This window comes from Pyxicephalus adspersus, chromosome 7, assembly GCF_032062135.1.
Source record: "Pyxicephalus adspersus chromosome 7, UCB_Pads_2.0, whole genome shotgun sequence".
NCBI lineage: Eukaryota > Metazoa > Chordata > Amphibia > Anura > Pyxicephalidae > Pyxicephalus > Pyxicephalus adspersus.
Window position 1 is genome coordinate 31439368 of NC_092864.1, and position 24538 is coordinate 31463905.

The 24538-nt window shown below is 40.5% G+C and overlaps 1 protein-coding gene across 2 annotated transcripts in view; it reads left to right on the forward strand.

Moving 5' to 3' along the window:
* WNT10A (Wnt family member 10A) overlaps positions 1-12258 on the forward strand; it is a 36267-nt gene extending 24009 nt beyond the window's left edge. For both annotated transcript variants that reach the window (XM_072418012.1, XM_072418011.1), the window contains exon 4: positions 6850-12258. In XM_072418012.1, coding sequence (XP_072274113.1) covers positions 6850-7326 — 477 coding nt within the window. In that variant the 3' untranslated portion in view covers positions 7327-12258. The remainder of the gene's footprint in view (positions 1-6849) is intronic.
* Positions 12259-24538: the final 12280 nt, after the last annotated feature.

Genomic DNA, 24538 nt, shown 5'->3' on the forward strand with positions numbered 1-24538 from the left:
GGTCAGTCATGTTAGTGCTATATGTTGTGGTCAGTCATGTTAGGGCATAATATGTATAGAATGTAATAGAATTGTCTTAGGATCATATCCATTGGTTGGTTGGAGTTGTAGACTGTAATGGAATTGTAGTATGGTCATGTACGATGATCGGACATATTTAAGTTGTAGTGTTCATAGAATATATAGTGTACTGGATTTCTATTATGATCAAGTCCCGTGTTTAGCCATATTGGAGATACAATGTTCTTTATATAGATTGAGCTACTATAATAGTATGCTCATATCTAGTGGTGGGTCATATTGAAGGTAAAATGTTTTATGTATAGAATGCTAAAAATTGTCTTAGGATGTCCATTGCTTGGACATGTTGGGGATGTAGTGTTCTTTGCATACAGTGTAATAGAATGCGTAGTGTAGTGGATTTTTATTATGTCCAGTGGTTGGCCATGTTGGAGGTGTAGTGTTCCATGTATAGAATGCAAGAGAACTGCATTATGGTAATGTTCAGTGGTCGGTCATGTTGGAGGTGTTGTTTTTTGTATATAGAGTGTGATGGAATTGTATTATGATCTTGTCCTTTGGTTGAACATGTTGGAAGTAACACAATGGCTATCTGTAATGGTGACATTCTTCCCAATGGCCAGCCTAGTGAAAGGCATTCTTCCTACTGACCAGCACACTAATAAACTGTGAGCTGTGGATGTTGGTTTTACGGTCAGGGGTTCCCAAGGACCCGATAGTTATTTCTAGGCATCCTCCATGTTAAAAAGGTGTAGAAAGGCTGATTTGGAGTATGCTGGTCTATTAGGATTTGTTCTGTTTGGTAGGTGTTGACTAGAAATAGCTTTAAACAGAGTTTTATTTTGTAGTAAACACAAGGACACCTTTATGCATGGCTGAGCCTCCACCTGCGTATGTGCACATCTCTGTAGTCTGTTTTGTCTGTGGATAAATGATGTTGGTGTTTTATCTGATCCTGACCCTTGTAAGTCTCAGCTGGATTATTCCCTTCCTCTTCTCATCTCTCCATCGGTCCTCTCTGTAGTTGGGTGGGGAAGATTTCCCGCGAAGTCTCTGATCTTCTCAGAAGTACGGCAACTTCTTTGTTGCTCTCTCGTGCCATGTTTGATGTTAATGATGATCATCCGTAATTATCCAAACCACCTGTACAAGCTACCGTTGTAAATCAAGGATCAACACTCACCTGCAGGGGCATAAAAAAGTCTTCTCAGTAACATATTTATTTATTTCATGTTTGCACTTTTTCTTTATATCTTTTTATAGAAAATATTTGCAGTAGAAAAGCCATAGAAAATTGTTTTTTCACATTGAGTCTGATTTATTAAAGCTCTCCCCGGCTGGAAAGGGATACACTTTCATCAGTAAAGCTGGATGATCCAGTAAACCTGAAATGGATTTCCTAAAAGTTATTTGCTATTTGTTAGCAAATGTTTTCAATCCTGAACCAGATTCATTCCAGGTTTGCTGGATCACCCAGCTTCACTGATGAAAGTGTATCCTCTACAGCTCTGGAGAGCTTTAATAAATCAGGTCCTATTGGGTTGATCTGCAAAAGGAACATAGGCTGCTCACACAGCAAAGTGAATTATCCCATTGCAGGGGACTTCAACCAGCCAATCATGTGCAAGGGAAATCAAGTTTTTTTTTTAGAATTTCTTGTGCTTGATTGGGTATTCTTTGCAAAGTGAAGTTTCATACCATTCACTAATGCATGGATTTCTCTTTCCATCTTGTGATCTTTGTGACTTTATCTAGTCACGTGTTTTGCAGGGTTCTCTTCCTTTTCATTTTTTTTACAGGTTGATTGATCTGTACTGGTTCAATGGGCAGCACTGGTGTTTGGATGTCTGCACTGCTTTCTGCACTCGTACAGTGTGAATGATCAGGAGCAAAATTTTCATAGGGCCATGTCAACCTGAGTTTACAGTAGAACCCTCAGTCTTTAGTAGCACTTAGCATCGTTCAGCCTCTGAATAGAGGTCATCTTGTGGGGAAGAAGAAATACTGCAGGGGACAACTTTAGATTAAAAGTAAGAATTGCGGTCAGAGCAGCTCGTTTCATTTTATGCACCTAAAAGACATTATTACCAAAATGGGCATGAAACTGCCTATTGCCTATGATTTTTATTCCCCTATTAATGTAATTTGTTTATTTGCATCAAAGCATATACCACTTTAAAAGAAAAGTGGTGAAAAAAGCATCCACCAGTTTAACCCAGGCATGTAAAATTTGTGTTTTATGGGCAGCTTGCGGCCCAGATTTGTACCCCTCAGCTGGTTAAGGGATTTAAATCAAATAAGCACCCAGATTTTCCCAAAATAGCTAAAGCTACATAACCTTATGTAGTTTTGCAGATGAATACTTTAGACATGTTTTGTGTTATGTAAAAGTGTTATGTAATTATTACAATAATGTTAATTACCAAAGTGCTTTAATTTTTTTCTAAAACTATGTAGGTGTGGTCCATCAGTAGACTTAATATGGCCCCTTGAAGATTTAATTCACTCATTGAAGCCTGCGGTTTCAACTGAGATTGACATCTTTGATTTATCCAGTCAGTTTTTTCATGACTTCTCCATCAGCAGAGGCTTGGCAGGGGTGTGCCCTTTGCCAGGATAATGCGTTCATCTCTTACATTCCAGAAAGTTGGACCTTGTCATTTCTTTGTGGCTCAGTAGATTTTTTTTCAGTGCAGAATTCCTGGCTCTGAGAATGATGAACCACCAGTGCTATCCTATTTAGTGCATTGGGGTGCTACACTGTATCACTTGCTACATGTTGTTTCCATGTTGCAGTCCAATCACTGTGGGGAGCTGCCGAGCACAACCCCTTCTTCTTTGCATATCATAGACCTCTTTTTTTCTGGAAGTGTCTACAGCCTATTCTGGGCAGCTTCTTTAAACTTTAGAACAAACTTTCCTAATCTTTTATCTCTGATACCCCTGTAAAAAAAGCCACCTAGATTGGACTCCATCGGAAAGAGTTGGAGGCTATAATACCACCTTCATAGATGATTAAAACTTTCAAAATGAGTCAGGTTTCTTTATGGCAACATGTTAGGTTGTTATTCAGTGACAGATATATAATATACATGCTTTTGGTATCATTCAAACAAATATACAAGGTTCAGTTAGTCCCAATATTTAAAGGCAATTCAGTTCAATGGATAAACATCATTAGAATCATGCAGTTGGCTCTACCAAGTGGTGTTGGTCCCATCATCAAATTAGAAATTAATCACAGTTGGAGCAACTCATAGCAACCTCTGGCGGAACCCTGGAGTTCCACAGAACCCTGGTTGTGAATGGCTTCTATAGAATGTCACTTGGGTGATGGCCCTAGTCTGCTGGGGTCACAAACATCAGATTCAAGATGGCAGGACTTGGCTGTCTTGGCTGTCTACAGGTGAACACCATGCATCAATAAAACAGAAATCATAGAATTTACATTTAAACCTATGGGAAGATTTTGCAGAAAGGAATGGTCTGGGTACAGGGTCAAACACTATCTATTTTTCTCCTATACATTTACAAGAATTACCTGGAAGGTCAATTTTACCGCTTCTTTGCTTATTCAGCTTTCCTGCACTGGGATGACCTTCCCACACTAAAGGTACAGAAATACAAGCCCTAGAATCTACTGGTATACCTTTATTTAAATGTTCCACATTCCTATTGTACATTGTGGAGGTGCATTCGGAATTCAACTGTGCAAACGTTTGGCTAAAATAAGGATCCTTAAGCTACGTACACACTTCCAATTATTATCGTTGGAAAACGAACGACGAACGATCCTGCACGATATCTACGAACGATCGTATAGCACCGATCCTGCACATAGAGATAACGACACGATCGTTCGTAGATATTGTACACACAATAGATACGATCGTTTGAGCGATAGAGGAACTATGTGCACGACAGGAAAGTGAACGGACGTTCGTTCATCACGCATGCTCTGAACATGGACGATCAACGAACGATCGTACACACGAACGATGTTCAACGATCGTCGTCCAATCCGATCCGCCGGTCCGGTCGTTCGTTTCCAACGACTTTCCTCGTTCGTCGGCGTCGTTGGTTACTTTTTTAACGAACGATTTTTGCCCAATCGATCGTTCGTCGTTCGTTTTGAACGATAAAAATTGGAAGTGTGTACGCACCTTTATCCTTGTACTAAAGCTTTGTGAATTGAGCCTAATGTGCCTTATTGAGCCGAAGATAACATGATCCTATACAAATGTATCAAATATATTCTCATCTGGTTGTCATTTGCCATAGAAAATAATAACACAGACACATTACTTCTGCGTTACATTACCTCTACATGAACACATATGCAACAACTGACATACGGCTTCCTGGTAAGCCACAACATGACAATGGTCCATCCTAACGACCAGAAAAACAGTTGGAAAACATTAGACAATGCCCTTTGATCTGCTAAACAGTGTCAATCACATGACAAGTGTGTCCATTATTTTGTAAACAGTATGGAGGGCAATGTTCTGCCATTGTTTGGAGGGCGTATCTGCAGGAAGAGCGTGTTTGTGTGTGCTGAGATCCAGAGCCCTCAGATAGGAGCTGCGAAGATGCACTTTCATTATTGTGTATAAGGATATGTCTTCTGATTGTTTTTATCTGTTGTGCCTTGGCAAACCTTGACAATGTGGAGACATCCTGGCCTTTGTTGGGGCACATGGAAAACATCCGTTTGATTGAAAATTATCACAATATTGTAGATGAATTCGATGTAAATAAATATGACCGAGCAAAATAATTCCTCTAATCACATCTACAGTTGCTTCTACAAAGCTTCTAAAATGGAAAAGATGGCATCTTTATGTATAAAATGCTTAGGATAACCCACTTCTACACCCCTGATTTATTGAGACCTTGTCACCAATCAAAAAGTTATTGCAATTACTTACTTGCAATAGGAAGAGTGAATTCCCTGGCACATCTACTTCCCTTTATTCACATCATTTAGCCTTCTCCTTTGTATTATTATCTAGTATTTATAAAGCACCCACATATTACACAGCGCTTTACAAAGGAGCTCACAATCTAATTTCCCTATCATAGTGATTTGTCATTAACACAGTCTATGACCAATTTGGGGGGAAGCCAATTAACCTAAATCCATGTTTTTGGGATGTGGGAGAAAACCTGAGTACTTGGAGGAAACCCATGCAAAACCAGGGAGAACTTGCAGATGGAGTCCTGGCCGGGGTTCAAACCTGGGACCGAATGCTGCAAAGGCAAGAGTGCCAGCCAATCTGCAAGCAATGCTGGTAGTGCCCAAATGCTGTCTATTTTGCTTCTCAGCCCCTCCTATCTTTACATTGTCGTTTATGTAGATAGTGAGGAAGGAGCAAAGAGGAATAGTAAAGCATGTCCCTAATTGACGTCTACAAGCGTCCTGGTACTGTTGACATCACGTCTATGATTGTGGTGCCCACCAACTGTATCAAATCTTTAGGGAGGCCTTTACATGCATACAGTACATTAAGTGAATGAGCCATGCAATTACCAACTTTGGTAGCTTTGCAAGAAGGTAACCTGAAAATGCTCCCCTTTCACCTTAGCTATTGCAAGCTAAAAAAACGGTATTCTATACAATAATTGTTTTGTTATGATCAAGACTGAAATACGCTCATCTCTAAAGGTATTTGACATGTGCATAGCTCCACTCTGACCCTTCACCCTTTTCTCCTTGACCTACCTGTGACCTCAAGCTTCACCTGCGGGGCACGTAAGTCTTGTTAGAAAACAACTTGTCAGAGGAGCTTTGGCTTTCATACCAATTAGCTCCAGGCTTGTTTCCATAAATCTTTAAGCCTCCCCTTTATTTGCCAGGACTCATATTGACAGTTGTTGCAAAAATTTCTGTTAACCCTTCAGTCTCGGGGAGACAGCTCAATAAAAATAAGCTGGATGGATGTGTAAACAAATCCGAGGCACTTTCAAGTTTACTCTGACTGCTGGGAGTAGAGAAATCCTAGTTAATCTCCGGCATCAATAACGTATTATTGGTAACGAGACTGTAGACCTGGAGACTTCTGTGTTGATCTAAAGCTCGGCCCAACATTTTTTTCTTTACTGCACAGTTGTCATTTTAGGACACATGCTTTGGAACATGTAATTTTATATCAAATAGGAAAAGAAAAAGCTTTTGCCTGTGGTCCACCAAGACTTGGGGTCCATAAAGAATTGGAAATAGTGCAATTTGTGTGACCAGGCTATAAAAGTTGATTGTGAAACCTTTGGTGGAGCCAACTGGTGTCCTACAAGAAAGAAAGTTGAGTTCCTCTCTAGCACTATCACATTAGGGATAAACAAAGGTTTGGTTTTGGTTTAATTGGCTGAGCCATGTAATTACCAAGTTCATCATGAATAATGGAGTTCACTATTTTCCTTAGACATTGTCTCTTCAATGTCGATTCAACTGCCCCTTTCTAATGTCTCCATGCACAATGTAGGACAAATGTAGGGTATAGACTCTGTGCAAAAGTTAACTGTTTTCACAGGGTCTATACCCTGCTGCTAGACATGTCCTCTTCTCCTTGCCTCCATGCAACAGTGTCATGATTGGCTGCCGATGCAGAACTGCATTGTAGGAGGATAAGTTTAGATGGGACCACTGTTCCACTAATCAGGTATTTCATTTTTAGAGAGAATTCCGCTTACTTTTTGTTGTGTCTATGGGATACAACCTAGCAATGGTTCTAACCCTTCTGCACTCTATCCAATTTTAATGATAATGCATTGGCCTTACATATATTTTAGGGATCGTGTTCTAACTATTTTCTATTTTTCCTCCCTTAGGTTGTGATGGACAACATGAAACGTAAATGTAAATGCCATGGCACTTCAGGAAGCTGCCAGCTAAAGACCTGTTGGCAGGTCACTCCTGAGTTTCGAACAATTGGCTCCGTCCTGAAGGAAAGGTTCACAATGGCCACCCTCATAAGGCCCCACAACAGAAACAATGGACAGTTGGGCCAGCTGGAGCACACACAGGCCCCGTATCGGAGACGGGCCAGCATTAATGACTTGGTGTATTTTGAGAAGTCACCCGACTTCTGCGAGCAAGAGTTGCATTTGGACTCAGCGGGGACACAGGGCAGGATATGCAATAAAACCAGCCCAGGGATGGACAACTGTGAAAGCCTGTGCTGCGGCCGTGGGCATAACATCCTGCGACAGACGCGCAGTGAACGCTGCAACTGCAAGTTTCACTGGTGCTGCTATGTGGTGTGTGAAGAGTGCCGCATTACAGAGTGGGTGAGCGTGTGTAAATAAAGAGTGGACTCTACAAACAATGCCTGGCTTCCAAAATTAAGAAAGTTCTCCAGGGGGGATTAAAAAATTACCATGCACAGAGTAGTAATTGGGAAAAGTTGCATGCTTCCTTGTACCCAGAGGTTCTAGACATTTCCTAAGTCATAAATGGATCACTTGGGAATCATTCTGCAAAGTTAAGATTTAGCTTGAGAAGTAGATTCCCTACCAAGAGATCCTGAATGGGTGAAGTAACAATATATACCAGGCCGTCCTTTAAATAATCAAGTTTGCATATAGCACATGGCTCATGTTCATGCATGGGTAATTTGGGGGGGGGAGGTGTGAGTGCTGCAACTGTAAGTTCCACTATGGCAGTACCTACCCTATAAACCTCATCTCAGCTTTGACTGGTTTCAGATTGGGGTCCAGACATTACACAATCCTTGGATGTCCTGTGGAGATCCGTTGCACATCAACTATCTATTGAAACTTCATAAACTTCCTGGAGAACCTCTGCAAAGTGTTGCTGATTACAAATTCATGGACTGTGTAAGCAAGGCAACATTTAGGACAATGCATCCTATCAATTTTTTGTGGACCAATGATGTCACCGGGAATTGATGGCCTGGATATCAGCTCAGCTGTTGGCATCTGAACCAATGAACTCTCACTGAGCAAAACCTGGACTGCAAGCAATGAAAACACAGAAGAAAACTGGACTTTTCAGACTAAATAAGATTAATTTATCTACTAATAAATGTAATAAATAAAATGTAAAAGTTAAAAGAAGATTTAATTATCTAAAATTATATAACTGTCTTGATACACAATCTCTAAGTGGTCTTTTTATAAAACAATCAATGTGACAAATCCTCCACTGGAATATGTTGTAGTGAAAGTCAGATTCACTGCTTTATAAATAGACCCTAAGAGATCACTCTTACATTTGCCATGTATCTCACAATCTCTGCACGATCCATGTAATCTGAGAGCTAAACCATCCGTTCAGTTTGTATCCAATCAGGCACTGTCTTTGCCATTGTTCCCCAAACTTTTTAACATGGGGGACCCATTGAAAAAAATTTCAGGTCTTTGGGGAAACCCTTCTATAATTATTATATTCCCAGTTTACAATATATTAGTGTGGTAGTCAGTGGGAAGAATTCCTGTTACATTGCTGGCCATTGGGAAGAATGTCGCCCCCTTAGAGATAGCCAAAAAGATCAATGGTGTCAATTTATCAAGGAAACCCTAACAAGCTCTGGAAGAACCCTGGTTGAGAAATACTGGTCTGTGCATTGCATTGTTTTTTGGTGAATGTAAAGCTAGCCATACACCTTGCAAGTTGCCTTGTACAACCTGATTTAGTTTTACCAACAACAGTATAGTAAAAAAGCCATCCCAGTTGGATAAAAAATTGCCTGGTATGGCTTATTGGAGACTCTTCATCCATCCATCCAATTCCAACTCTTGCTAACTTCTGTGAACTTCTGCCACACAAAGGGTCAGTCACGTGAGACTGAGGAATGTTCCAAGGCTGCGATAACAATTCCATTGATGGTGTCCTAAAGCCTAATTTGATGAAGAACAAATATATTATAAAGTGTTATCTAAGGCATTTTGTATCCCTGCATACAACTCAGTATAGAAATGCAATCAATGTTTATTGGAGTCTTCCTTACCAGAGATCTAGGGTGGTCCGGGCTGTGCCCCCATTTTGCTATATGGCTGCTGGTGACTTGACATTTCTTCCGAACATTATATGGTCCTTATTTAGTGCACAGGCTCCATGTGGCTGCCAGGATGTGGTGAATACCTGCAACATATCACCAAACCTATTCATATGTGGAAAATATACCTGCTCATAGTAGAGAGGATAAGAATCCATTGAGAGGGGTTCTTTGCTTCTTTAGATTGCTTTTTTTTGCCCTTCCTTTGATTCCAAAGTGGAAATTGAAATTATATACAGTAAGCCCTTTATTCAGCATAAATCTTAAACTGTAATACGTATATTAGAATCCTGCTGGGAATCTTTATACCATCCTTCCATTTAGACCAAGCAAAGTAAAACATATAGCAATTTTCAGCCAATATCAACCACTAAACAACAACTAAATGGATCAATGCAACCTGCTACTCTCCCTGCCATAAACATGTAATCAGAAATATAAAACATTCTTGTAGTTGGTTGCTTTTTTTTTTTTTAATTTCCTGCAAATAAAAGCTAGTTTATTGAGGTTGAAATCATCAGCAATAATACATTGTGTGCAGACTATAAACTGGTAGTTTTACTTATTGGGGGCTCGAAAATGGAAGTATTCGGAGAGGTAAGGAGGGGAAGGAGTGCTTTTGAAAACCATCAGCAGTATAATGAGGTTCATTTATTTTCCAATAGGCTGGCAAATGTAAGAAAGTGCAAATGATTTATTATTTTTCTGGGTATGCAGTGTGGCCAATAATGAATCACAAGCAGTGGCAGCCTGGACGTTGGCACCCTTTGCCCAGTCTGGTGACCCTGAAAAGAACATCCTGTATCAGGTAGAACAGTTTGCATTTACACTATATGACCAAAATGTATGTGAAACCCTGACTATCGCACCTATGAGGCCAGAAATTTATGAATACTGCTCCAAATCAATGGACCTGATTTATTAAAGCTCTCCAAGGCTGGAGAGGATACACTTTCATTGGTGAACCTGGGTGATTCAGCAAACCTGGAATGGATTTCTTAATTAAAGTTATTTGCCATTTGTTAACAATTTTTTTCTATCCTGGACCAGATCCATTTCAGGTTTGCTGGATCACCCAGCTCCACTGATGAAAGTGTATCTTCTTCAGCCTTGGAGAGCTTTAATAAATCAGGCCCAATGAGTTAATTGAATAATACTGGTAATACCACAGCATACAAGAGCATTTTAGACAACTTAGCACCTCAGGATTTTGGGTAACAGTTTCCTTGGGAGCCCTTTTCTGTTCCAGCATGGTGGTGCCCCTTTGTGCAAAGCTGTCCCCACATGGGTGTGGAGGAACCTGAGTGTCCCACACCATCCCCTGACTTCCACCCTACTAAACACCTTTGGTATGAACTAGCTAGCCATGAACCAGGTTCTCTCATCCAATAATATTTGCTATTTTGCCCACAAGTTCCCACAAATAGAGACTAGTACAGCCACATTGTCATATTAATGGCCATTGCTTTGGAATGGGCTGTCCAACAGGGTCATTTAGGAGCAATGGCTAGGTGGTCATATATCAGCCATATAAAGTATTCAGTACAGTATTTCAATGTTTGACATTCAATTCTCTAGGACAGAAATATGAGATCCTGTTAAAGAATTATGAGCAGTTCAGGCCTTCAAAGCTCATTACATGTAAACCTCAGGTTAGTGAAGGGTGGGGGGTGGAAATGAAGGTGTTCACACCTGCTGAAATGCCCCGAGGTCAGCCATGTACATTTCTGCATGTACCTGAAAAGCTGAATGACACATCGTCTGTGTTACATACCAGAAATACTTCCAGGATGTTTCGCGGGATGATGTGGGTGTATGTGAGTTGATTTTTATTTATCTTACCGGATAACATGTGATTTCACAGCTGCTATTAAACTAGAGCCTGACAAGACATGCTGGGACTTGTAGTTAAAGGCTAATAGTCCAGGCATGCCTGCCCTGTGGAGCCGATCGGTGCAGAACGTGGGGTCATGTGACTGAACTCCCACTAGAAAGGGAAAGCATTACAGTGCCAGGCTGAAGCTGAATGATTTGATATTGGATTGCTGGGGAGCAAGTATTTTTTTTGTACAGACTTTGGGCCATGGTGGCAGATGCAGCCAACAATGGGCCCTGTGCAAAACGGACTTGGGGATACCTCTACCAATATGATTTGGGGCTCCTGTGGAGGCCTTTGTTGGCTGCAGAGGGTCCAGGGCTCTTCTGCAGTTGCACAGTTTTCACCCTCTTATGTCTGACCATGATGGGCCAAGATTCCTCCTCCAGCCTACCCTTCAGTGTTGCACAGTTGTACCGGCTCCTCGCCTGGACTGAAATTGCCCATACAATGTACATTAAAGGTTGTAGCAAGTCATAGATAGAGATTGCCTGGCTGGAGGATATACAGTATCATCTGGCCCTTTCCTTCCTCCGCCCATCCCTTTCATTCACTGGATTTTAGTTCTATCACTCATAAAGGTTCAGCATTATTAACATTACCTATGAATGGAGGACGTTCAGTATAATTTAGCCCTTTCCTCCCCAGCCTGACCTTTCATTTATTGGATCTCAGTTCTTTTACTCATTGTGGTACAGCATTATTAGCATTACCTAGGGTGGTCTTCCATTGAAATGACAGCCACCCATCAAGGCATTCTGATATTTGCATCAGGGCTGAGGGCTTATCAAAGGAGTACGGAGACAGATTGCTTTGATGGTTTTTGGATGCCTTTTATAGCACCCCATCAATCTCTCCCACCAGCCATGATAATTTGGCATTGCACAGGGAACCAGTAATGCCACACATTTTAAATAATGTATGCCATAAAAAAACTGAAAAGTTTAATTTAAATTATTCATCAGCATGGTAAATCAGAAAAGGCAAAATTATTATAGGCAGCATAAACGTCAACTTTAAAATGAAGCAGGAAGAAGGCATTGCTCTATGTTTGTCTATGACTGTCATCCTCATCCAAACTGCTTTGAACAAGTAAACCTAGAATGAAAATAAAAATGAAAAGAATGAAAGCAAAATCTTGTGGTGTTGGAAATTGGAGAATCGGCACAGAGCCGGCACTGCATGGCCTTCCACTCCTGACAGTTTTATACTCAGAATAGACTTGGCTCAATAAATTCTGAAATCTTTACAATCATGTTATTTGTATATGTAGATATTATGTGTATATTATATAAGTTGTTGTGAATAGTCATTCCAAGCAAACATAAATTGTAATTGTTTCCATTTCGCTGTATCCGTCTTTTTCTTCTTTCTTCTGTGTACATGGGGAAGTAAAGTGATTCTAGTCTGGCCAATCAACATGGTTGAAGATCCAGAACCCAGAAGAGGAGAGGATAAAGATGACACCGCCTGCATTGGAGCAAGGACAGGTAAGTTTATTTTAAAAAATGCAATCATGCAGGTAAACGTATTTTATTGTAGAAGGGAAATCACCTGCCTGGTTGCAGTTTTTTATGTTTTAACTTTCGTTCAACATTTTTAAGAACACTGCATTTTTTAAATAAGGATCAATTTTTTAATTATACAGAACATTAAATCTAGCCTCTGACTTTACCTAAGCCAATAAAAAATAAATGTTGCAATATTAAAAACTAATATAATGCAGAGAAAAAGGGAATTTAAAAAATGTAAAAAGAGGTAATTCCCCTAATTATTATTATTATGTTAAAGTGTATGTAAAGGCAAAACATGGGGCAATCTTTTAGTTTTGGATAGACCATCTGTCTTTGTCCCTGCTATGTAGATAGCCCCTCCCAATCAGTCCTTGTTATTATTGTTACCAAGATAAAACGGGGAGAAAATTAAACATTTTACAATTGTCTGCAGAAATAGAAAATTATCCTAGGAGAACAAATATTCAGGTGACAACACTCTATGATGGAATGGTGAAATTTCTTTTCTGTCCCAAGGACATGAAGTGTTGGGAGGTTTTCCCAGCATGACCTAGACAGAAATATTAGGAGTTTTAACCTTTTCCTTTAAAAAAAAAACTTTTGATTTTACTTACACTTGGTTGGGTACCAGTTCACATGAACTTGGGTTTGGTTCATTTTGATTGGTTGCCTTGTACAGCTGCTAGACTTTTGCCACCTGAGATGATCATTTATGGCCACCTTGGGTAAAAATCTAGCATTGGTACAGTTGTACAATGTGTCTTTTAGCTATGAACCATACTGAATTGCTAATGACACATAGATGATAACCACTAGTATTTTCTTTTTGGTAGGATGCACCGGGGGTCCATCTGCTTGGCCTCCCTCATTCTCTCTATAGACTAGAACAGTGCTGTTTGTACAATGTTCATTTATTCCACTTCATTGACAATTGTTTCTAATAACAATTATTTAACATCTATATGTTGTGAAAGCCATTATGAACAACCAATCAGAATCATCTGTGTATTGCTCCGGCCTCAGTAAAGGATTCTGATTGGCTGCTATGGTTTCTGCACATTGCCATGTATCTCCTTGCAGTATTCAGTGATTGAGCCTCATGGTCTTCTGCCCCAGGCCAGCAAACATCATAGAGCTTCATGTGTTTACCAGAGTTGTTTAGCGTCTTCAATGTCCCAGGCCAGGTATGTGCCTTGTATTTGGGATGGGTGTGATTTCACAGAAATCTGCAACATCAAACAGTAATTAGCTCCTTCAAAGAACCTGGTGATTAACCCCCCTCCTGACTTTCTTCTTTTCTTCTAGGGGATAATCAGGCGGTATTTATAGCCGAGCACCTGGCGGCCCGCTCACAAGGTGCACTCGCTGGTCCGGCAGGTCTCCCCAATCGGCCACGTTCCACGCACCTGTCTATTGATGTAGGGATGCTGCTAATTACCCTAACATAGCCCCCCCCTCTTCCCCACCCACCATATGAATACCCTCCGAGTAACTTTACAAGTCTGCATTAATACATTCCTAAATTATTACAATTAAAGAAGGAAACACTATAATACAATATTTGTAAGCTCTCTTGTTTATCAATAAACAGCCATTCTTGTCCTTCAGTCCAGTGACTTTACCTAGGCTGTGAGGATGTCATCAGTCTGCTGCAGGCAGGATCACACATTTCTTCAGTCTCTTTTCTCCCTGTTATCAGACTGTAACATTGTAACAAATCACAAAATGAGAAACTGCACCAGGGGCTAATCTGTGCCAACTGCCCCACAGTGGGATGTCTGTTGTTCCACCACCCCTCTCCATAGAACTGAACAGGTTACTGGTCTGTACTGCAAATATTCAACTGGAATAATCACTTTTTGGAAAGGACAAATGAAAAATGTGCATAGAATTAAATTATTGATTGTAGCCATGCACTTTAAAGCAAATTTGTCACTAAGCTAATGTTCCCAAAATGTTATGGGGAGGGGTGCATATATGATTTAATGTACTTTTAACTTCCAGCCTGAGAACCTTCTGATGTCAGTCTTCTAAACAAGGGTACATTGGGATGGCTTATGCCCTCCCACCCCCTCTAAATCAGTGTTTCTTGACCATTTTAACATGGGGGACCCTCTAAGAAAATTTTAGGTCTTAGGAAATCCCTTTTATAATTACTATAGCCACAGCTCACAGTACATTAGTGTGAAGAAAAAAAAAATCCTTCCTGTCTCCTGCATTGTTGTGTGTCCATAGTGCTATCAGCATCTCTGGGCAGTCCTGGCAAAGACACAGTGCCACCCATCCTCTTGCCATGTGCAAAAGGCACCATAGTCAGGGAAGGGCAACTAGGACATCTAGAACTTTACTGATTACTGGAAGATGAAGTGAAATGAACCCAATGGCATCCCAATCCATAGAGCCATAAACACTGACAAGAGTAGTCTGAATGATCTGCATGCTTATTGCTGCTGGACAACATGGCACTCAAATATAAACCATATTGTGATATTAGTGATATTTTATGAACTCTCCACATTGCTATATCCAAAACCCAATAAATCACCACTTGCCAATAAATCACCACTTTTGAGTTACACCAGCCACAAAATTTAAAGATTTACCTGTACAGTTTGTGTAGTGTTGTACTTGTGTACAATGTTGCAGTCTGATATTTGAGGGAGAAGAGACAGGGGAAATGTTTCCTCTGTAAGTAAGCAATTTCAGTTTAAGTGTCGGTACTAGACTGAACATAAATCCAGAGTTTTAGCTTTAAAATCTTTTTATGGTATATTAATATTCAGACCCCAGGGACGTTGTGCACCCCCGGGATGTTTATATAATCGACAGAACAGCTTCCGCGTCATGACTCCAAGCAGTCCTTCCCTCACCTGGTACCTTAAAATAACTAAAAAAAAAAAACTGACTTCAGTCTTCTCTCTTGCAGTAATAGACATATTGGAAGAATGTTTAGCATCTGACACATGTGGGATTGTTGGAGTCCATCATATCCCTGCAGCTCGGAAGGAGCACACAGGACACTGCAGCACCCAGGAGGCTGCAGGAGGGACGCAGCCATCCCATGCACTCAAATGTGTCAAACTTAGATTGTAAGCTCTTCTGGGCAAGGTCCTCTACTCCTCCTGTGTCACTATCAGTCTCTGTCTTTTGCAACCCCTATTTATTGTGCAGCGCTGTGTAATAGGTTGGTGCTAAATAAATACCCTTTAATAATAGGATTAATAATAATAATGTTGAAATTGTACCAATGTTTCATTGTTTTCATTGCATGGCTGACAGCTATCCGGTACACAGTAAGCTGCACTGCGGGTAGCTCAATGAAATGTTGCAGTTCGTGCAAAAAAGGGTCCCAACTGCTCCTATTAACCTAAATAGGAGCAGTTAGGACCACTGATGAGCCCAATGCTGTGACTTACTACAGATTTGAAATGGTCCTAAATCTTATTCCCGTGAATTGCTCATTCCTACTGCTACCTAGCTCCAAAGTGCAGAACACTATCAGATAACAGAGCAGTGTGGTCAGCATGAACACAAACTATTCTTTTTTCTATTGTGGGGACTTGTAAGGAAACACATACACTTCCATTTCTTAAGTTTTCATTTTAGAAATGCAAAATTCTGGACTGTTATACTGATTCATGGGGACTGAACCATTCATCCAACCTCACTTGATAAATGTGGTATGTTGAATTGTAAGTATAAATTTAAGGTGGAAAACAAAGTTGTTTAAGCAACTCAGGCACCCAAAAAAGAAGGGTACATAATCACATGATCCCTTTGCCCTCCTTAGGGTTAAACTCCAACCTTCCCCTCAGTTGTGCACAGCTTTACAGACTCCTTCCCTATATTCAAATAACTTACTTTGATTTTACTTCACACCGAGAATAATTGTGGATACCACTGAACTCTTTAGCTTGGCTCTGGGTAATGGAGAAACTTGGGACACATGATATATTAAAACTAAATTTAGAAAAAAATATTAAAATACTCCCAAAGTCTACTTTTCATCTTTACATTTGGCTCTGACTACAAAGGCACAAACAAGTTACCATGGCTGTAATGTGACTCTAAAGCAGAAAATCTAATTCATTCTGTGCAGATTTGGAACGTGTGGGTCAGCACATGGGGGTGATTGACAGATGTTCTACTGGTCACTGAGAATTATTAGGTTTGATGGCCGGTGCATGACTGGTAAATGATAGACTGTGTGCGGCACCAAGGCAAATGGCAAGAGGGAGAATAGGGGAGATGATAGAAAACTAAAAATCCTGCTAAAATCAGGATAGTTCTCTAAGGGTGCACTTAGACCTAGTACACATGAGGTGATCCACTGCCATATTTCTCCTGACTGATCTGATTCAAATTTAGGAAAGGAAATGGGAAAGATAAAAGGAAAGGAAAAGGGGAATAGAGGGAAAGGAAAAGAAAAGAAAATGGGAGAAAAAAGGGAAAGAAAATAAATAAAGAAAAAGGGAAAGTAGATAAAAGTATAGAGGGAAAAAGAGAAAGAAAAATGGGAAGGGAAAAGGGAAAGAAAGGAAAAGAAAAGAAGGAAAATGGAAAAAGGGTAAGAAAAGGGAAAGGAAAGGTTAATAAAAGTGAGAGGGCAGAAAAAGGAAAGAAAGCAAAAGACAAAAGAAAAGAAAGAAAAAGGAAAAGGAGAAAGAAAGGGGATAGGAAAGGTAGAAGAAAAGGAAAAGGCAAGAAAAAGGGAATACAGGAAAAGGGAACAGAGAAGAAAATGAAAAAAGGAAGAAAATGGAAAGGAAAGGAAAAGGGTAAGAAAGGGAAAGCAGAGGAAACGAGAAAAGGAAAGGAAATAGGGAAAGAAAGGGAAAAATGGAAGAAAGAAACGAAGAGGGGAGAAAAAAAGGGAAAGCATAAGGGAAAAAGAGAAAGGAAAAGAAAAAGAGGAAAAACTAGAAGAAAAAGTGGAGAAAGGAAAGGGGAAAGGAAAGGCTGAATTAAGAGAAATGGCAGGAAAAGCTGAATAAAGAAAAAGAGAAGGAAAAGTGGAAGGAAAGGAAAAAGAATGAAAGAAAGGAAAAGAAAAGAAATGGGATAGAAAAGGCAAAATGAAAAGGAAGGAAAAATGAAGGCAAAGGAAAGGAAGAAGAAAAGGAGATAGAGACAATTAAGAAAAAATGTAATAATCTACAATTGCCAGTTATACTGCAATACAAAGTACTAGAGAGAAATGAGAGGGATGCAGCGGGCTAAGTACCCGCTAATACCATTATAGCCATTTCATTACAGAGGTTAGGCTGATGAATGGTACAATTGTACATGAGATTTAACACAATTACAAGCAATAGACAATACAACAAGTTGCACAGTACTGATCTGACAATGCAGTGTTTGCATCACATTCACCCATCGAGGTTATTTAATAAAGAAGAGCAGGGAGCAGGGATGTGAAGTGTGGTGACCCATAACACATAGAAATACACAACCACAGTTATGCTATTCAAGCACTGCTTGCCATTGGTGCCCCGATGGTGCTCCACATACCCCACTCAGACTCTCATAGGGGGTTCCCTCCACCCCAAATACTGGTTTCTCTTTTTTGTCCAATCTTCCAGGGTGGCATAGGCCATATAGGTCATGTGATCATTCCAGAAGAACCATTGAGCAGGCAGAAAAGGTTAATAATTTCAGAATCCAGCTGTTGTTTTGATGAAACCCACATCTTCAACATAATCTCTATAAATAGGGCTGCTATGGGGGAACATATACACCAATAAACACATCAGTGGGAACAGAAATTCCTAAAGTGTTTCCAAAAAACATATTTGTTTTATGTCTTAATGCTACATTTCTTACTTCTTTTATGTCTCCAGTTTGTCCCCATAAATCCCTTCTATCCTCCCTAAACAACTGCACTTCCTTAATGTCTGTGGCTACAGTTTGTGCTTGATTCAGAATGCTCCATTTGTAGCCCCTTAGTGCTGTAGAGGGCTGAGACTACAAGTATAACACCCCCTTCCATGATACACACCTAAAAGAATTATGGGATATGAAGTTTTCCTATAGGCAGAAAGCTGACATTACAGCCACTTTGCTGCCCTCTAGTGTTCATCCAGAAATGGTGAAAATGTGCTTTTGTTAAAGCTCTACAAGGCTGGAGAGGATACACTTTCATCAGTGAGAATAGGTGATCCAGCAATCCTGCAATGGATTTCTTAAAACTCATTTGCTATTTGTTAGCAAATCTTTTCAATCCTGGACCAGATCCATTCCAGGTTTGCTGGATCACCCAGTTTCACTGATAAAAGTGTATCCTCCCCAACCTTGTAGAGCTTTATTAAATCAGGGCCAATGGGAGAGAGTGTGAGTTTAGCTTTAGAATTTGGCACACAATGCCTTATCAAAGTGATCTTGGCCAGTGTCCAGTTTGCCACACCACAAGCCGCCAGCAGTGGGCACGGCCATGATATTATGGCATATCATATTTCTCTGGTCTTTTGTTGGGACATTGGCAGCTTTGTATTGCGCAGGGTGTACCCATTCCGCACATTAGAGCGAAACCTGAATAGCGCGACACCTGTCTGAACATCGACCTCGGACACGCTGCATGTGTGTCACTGTTTGCAAAGCTCTCTGACTCAAACCTCTCACGCTCCAAGACACAAAAGGACGTATTGTGCGCTTTCCCTGGGGTGTTACAGGGAACATGTATCCGCAGCTTTCATCCCAACCGCTGTGGCACGGAAAAAAAAAGGAGTGTCACTCATTGACAAAACCTAATTATCAATGGGATTTAAGTGGGATTTACTGCCAAGTGTTCCATTGAACCTGTAGAGTTCTGGAGAGTCCTGGAGGATCAAAGACCATCCATAATCAACGGCCAATTTATTAGAGACACTTCTAGGGAGACTTTTACTGCAAAGAGAACTTTTACTGGATCTATGATCTAGCTGGAACATTTTATAGTAATGTACTAGTCAATGGAAGAAACCACTGCATGCAGTGGTGAGTGAGGATTCCACCAATTTGTTAGAGACAATTCCAGCAACACTTTTACAGCAAAAGAAACTTTTACTAGATCTTTGATCTTTAAAGATTACCTGTCCCAGGAATATATGGAGCCACATTTGATCTCTCTTCCTAAAAATACTAGTTGAAAAGAATAGATCCTTCCTTATCAGGGAGCTCAACATAAGGTTTCAATTAGACAAAAAAAGTCGAAAAGCAAGCAGCATTTCCGGCCTTGTTGCCTCCTTATTGCAACCTATTTGGGATGATGAGCAGGTATAATGAACAGTGGTCTGGGGAGCCCAAAGGGGGAAGGTCAGACTATAATTTTTTCATTATATGATCACTTTACATTGCCTAGGTATGACAGGTTCACTTTAATATGAAATAATGAGAATTACAGTGAGCTGAAGGAACAATAGGTGGAAATATTCACTTCCAAGCAGGCACAGGGAAGCGAGATGAAGATGTTCACCCTATAATTGTCCTGCGTCAAAGCTCGGCTTGTCATTACAAGCTGGCAGGGTGACAGATTCTCCCTGTCAGTGGCGGATGATCAGAGCAATCGGCACGGGGTTTTCCACCAACAATAATAATTACAGAAGGGCGATGCTGGCGGAAAAAATCACCTTTAATCATGCCCGATTAAAGCAGGTAAAGGAAGGCATGAGGAGGACCCAGAGATCTGCACAGATCAGGTGTATGACTACAGCAAGAAGAGTATTCCACAGGAACAGAATGAAAAAACTGTAATTGTTGGGTTATGCTGGGACTTGTAGTTTTTGTGCCAGATGGTTATCATTTAAATCTGAGCTCTAGGCAGATATATTTGCATTGATAAATGTTGCAACAAAAGTTGCAATTGCCAGCCCTGAGTGGATGCCATGCATTACAATGCCAGTTAACCTGTATCTTTGTATCCCTCCCCTGTAGGTTTGCACCGTCTGTATCCCAAGCGTCCCTTTGGTGACCACAGGGAGGATGGTGATTGGCTACATTGGCATGGCTGGAATTTGGCCTTGCCCAAAAAAGGGTGGCAAGCACAATGGGGTGAATGGGCAAGCCTGGATGGACAAGATTATTAATGCCTAGGTTGGGTGTCCAAAATTACAATCTTGCACAAGGCATGCTGTGACCCAAGGCTGGTCCTGGCAAATACCATGCTGATGGAAAAGAGATCACAACTACTGCAACGCAGGAGAGAAAAATCAGGTCTCCTGCTCCTATATGCTTCCGCAGATATACAAAGTAAGTATGGTTGAAGTCCCTTAGAGATCAATGGCTTCATTTATGGCATCCCAAATACTGATATATAAATATTATGAATTACCTTTGAGTTACTATTGGTTTTTCTAAAGACATTCATGATGCATACTATGAGCCAGGAACCTAATGATAGGGAATTTCTGCTCTTCCCTTGCATCATTATAAGACGGATTTTCCAGCATTGCATGACAGGTGCTCTTTAGTAAGATGCAGTGAGAGCTGTCCAAGGCATCAGATGGGACAGAACATGGGTTGGGTCACTTTGCATGCCGTGTTTACTGTATCCAGAAAAGCAGCATGTTCTGGTTTATGGCAGCCCCGTGGTAACTGGTTTTACATAGTTACATAGTAGGTTAGGTTGAAAAAAGACATAAGTCCATCAAGTTCAACCACTAGGGAAATAAATATATCCCAGATATAAAACCCCTTAAGACATAGTTGGTCCAGAGGAGGGCAAAAAAATGTTCCCTTGATTAACAGTCACTGTCATTTTTACTTTAAAGCCTTAATACCCAGTTATATTCTGTGCTTCTAGAAATCATCCAGCTTTTTCTTAAAGCAATCTATAATAGTTCCTGAAACTACTTCCTGAGGGAGCCGACTCCACATTTCCACAGACCTTACAGCGAAGAATTATTTTCTTATCCGCAGCTTAAACTTCTTTTCTTCCAGGTGCAAAGAGTGCCTTCTTGTTCTTTGTAATGATCTCAAAGTGAATAATGGAGAGAGATCCCTTTATAGACCATTTATATATTTATACACGGTGATCATATCCCCCCTTAAACGTCTCAAGCTGAGCTCCTCCATTCCATTTATTAGTTTAGTTGCCCTTCTCTGCACTCTCTCCAATTCCACAATGTCTTTTTTGTGAACTGGTGCCCAAAACTGGACTGCATATTCCAGATGTGGTCTGACCAATGCTTTGTACAGGGGCAGGATAATGTCTCCATCTCTGCAGTCTATTCCTCTTTTAATACAAGAAAGTACTTTGCTAGCTTTAGATATTGCAGCTTGTCATTGCATGCTGTTATTAAGTCTATGATCTACCAGAACCCACAGATCCTTTTACATTTCTGACTCCCCAAAATGTATTCTCCCTAGACAGTATGAAACATGCATGTTGTTAGCCCCCACGTGCATAACTTTACATTTATCTATATTAAATGTAATTTGCCACTTGGCTGTCCAATCAAACAGTACATCCAGGTCTACTTGTAGATTATAGACATCCCGTATGGACCTAATTCCATTATATAGTTTGGTGTCATCTGCAAACACAGAAATTGTACTTTTTATCCCAAACTCTATGTCATTTATAAAGATGTTAAACAGTAAAGGTCCCAACACTGAACCCCGGGGTACACCACTAATAACCATAGACCATTCAGAGTTTGAATCATTAATTACAACTCTCTGGATGCGGTCTTTAAGCCAGTTCTCTATCCATTTACAGATTGACTTTTCTAAACCCAATTGACCCTAACTTGCAAATTAACCATCTGTGGGGTACAGTGTCAAATGCTTTAGCAAAGTCCAAGTACACTACCGTATTTTTCGGACTATAAGACGCACTTTTTCTTCCCCAAAACTGGGGGGGGAAAGTGGGTGCGTCTTATACACCGAATACACGTTAAATATACCGGTAATTTAAAAAAATCATACTCACCCGATCCCGCGATGCTGTGGGCTTCTTCTTCTCCTCGCTCTCCTCCCGGCTGCAGCGCGTGTCTCCTCCTCCTCTGAGCGAGGAGAAGCCGACATGCATACCCCCGCGATCTCATAAGCAGGCTGGATCAGCCTGCTTACGGGATCGCGAGGGCACGGGTGCCGGCTTCTCCTGGCTCTCCTCCCGGCTGCAGCGCGTGTCCCCTCCTCCTCCTCTGAGCGAGGAGAAGCCGGCACACATGCCCTCGCTGGGGTATGCGTGTTGGCTTCTCCTCGCTCAGAGGAGGAGGGGACACGCGCTGCAGCCAGGAGGAGAGCCAGGAGAAGAAGAAGCCCACAGCATCGCGGGATCGCGGTATCGGGTGAGTATGATTTTTTGGCACAGGGTGATCAGAAGGGGATACATTGTGTCAATGTATCCCCTTCTAATCACTCTGTGTCAATGTATCCCCTTCTAATCACTCTGTGTCAATGTATCCCCTTCTGATCACTCTGTGTCAGAGTGATTAGAAGGGGATACATTGACACAGAGTGATTTTTTAGTATTTTGTTCAGAATCTTTTTTTTCTAGGTTTTTCTCCTTTAAAATTGGGTGCGTCTTATAGGCCGGAGCGTCTTATAGTCCGAAAAATACGGTATATTAACTGCTACTCCACTGTCTACCTGTTTACTTACTTCCCCATAAAAAGAGAGTAAATTTGTTTGACAACTTCTGTCTTTCTTGAAGCCATGCTCACTATCACTTATAATATTATTTTGTAGCAGAAACTCCTCTATGTGGTTCTTTATCAAACTCTCTAGGACCTTTCCAACTAAGGACGTTAAACTAAGCGGTCTGTAGTTACCTGGTAATGACTTTGCTCCCTTTTTGAAGATAGGAACAACATTGGCCTTACACCAATCCATAAGTACCTTGCCAGTGACCAAAGAGTCTCTAAAAATTAGAAATAATGGCTTTGAAATAACTGAGCTCAGCTCTTTGAGGACACGTGGATGTAATCCATCAGGTCCTGGTGCTTTGTCAACCTTAATTTTTCCACTAGATGGAATCTAGTGGAAATATCAATTCTGAGCCATTGTTACCCATTTAAGGCAGTGACATTGCTATTATGAATTTGGACTTGAGCTCTGCCATTTTCCTTCATGTACACAGAGCTAAAAAAAAGGGTTTAGAAAATCTGCCTGTTCTTTATCCCGTGACCAACCCAGCGACATCCTTTAAGGGGCCTACATGCTCAGATCTGATCTTTTTGCTATTTAAATATTGTTAAAAAATTTGTGAGTTTGCCTTACTTTCCTTTACAATCTGTCTTTCATTTTGAAGTTTTGCACATTTTATCTCCTTTTTACATCTTTTTTTATATTCTTTATAGTTTTCAAACAATTAAAGTGATCCTTCACTTTTATGTTCTAACCCTTCATATTCTGCGCTCCAAGGAAAGGAGCGAGAGGTACAATGGTTAAGAATAGGCCTGGGTGGGAGCCAATATGGAGAGCATAGGTTGCCCTGTGGGTGATCTGGTTCTGGGTACACCCTGGGGTGATGTGCTGCTAATCGGAAGGGTAAATAAGGGAGTTTTACCTTTATTATTCTTCCTCTATAAACTATCAGAACAGGGTTTGAAGTAGACAGATAGCACCTCAACGTTCAACGTGCACAACATTTCTGGGGTATTCCTGACAGATCTACAGGGAATGTATATGTAGAATAAGGTATAACCAGTATAATCTGGTTGACAATACTGTATATACCCAAATATAAACCAAAATTGTAAAGGCCATTAAAAAGTTATTCTCGTTTTTTACTAAGGTCACACTACTAGATGGTGCTGTGTCCTCATGTTAAATGTCTTGTCGTCTGAGTTTGTAACACATTCCATGAAGACACAGCACTATCTACTGATGGCTAACGATAATGCACAAAAGATCATTTAAGAGCAAGTAACCCATCATAACCAACTCAAAAGCAATAAAACCTTCACCTGTAAAAGGGAGAAAAAGATAAACAGAGTCCATGTGATTTTATTTTTTCCCCTATAAAATAATTTCTTTAAAATTAACACACCATGGATGTATTCGTTCACATTAATTTTATTAGCGTTTCCATGTTGATTACTGTTTTGAATGTTACCAATGTTGGGTGCATTTTGTGCCCTAGGTTTATACTCCGCTCAATGATGTTTTCCTGTTTTTTAGGTAAAGTA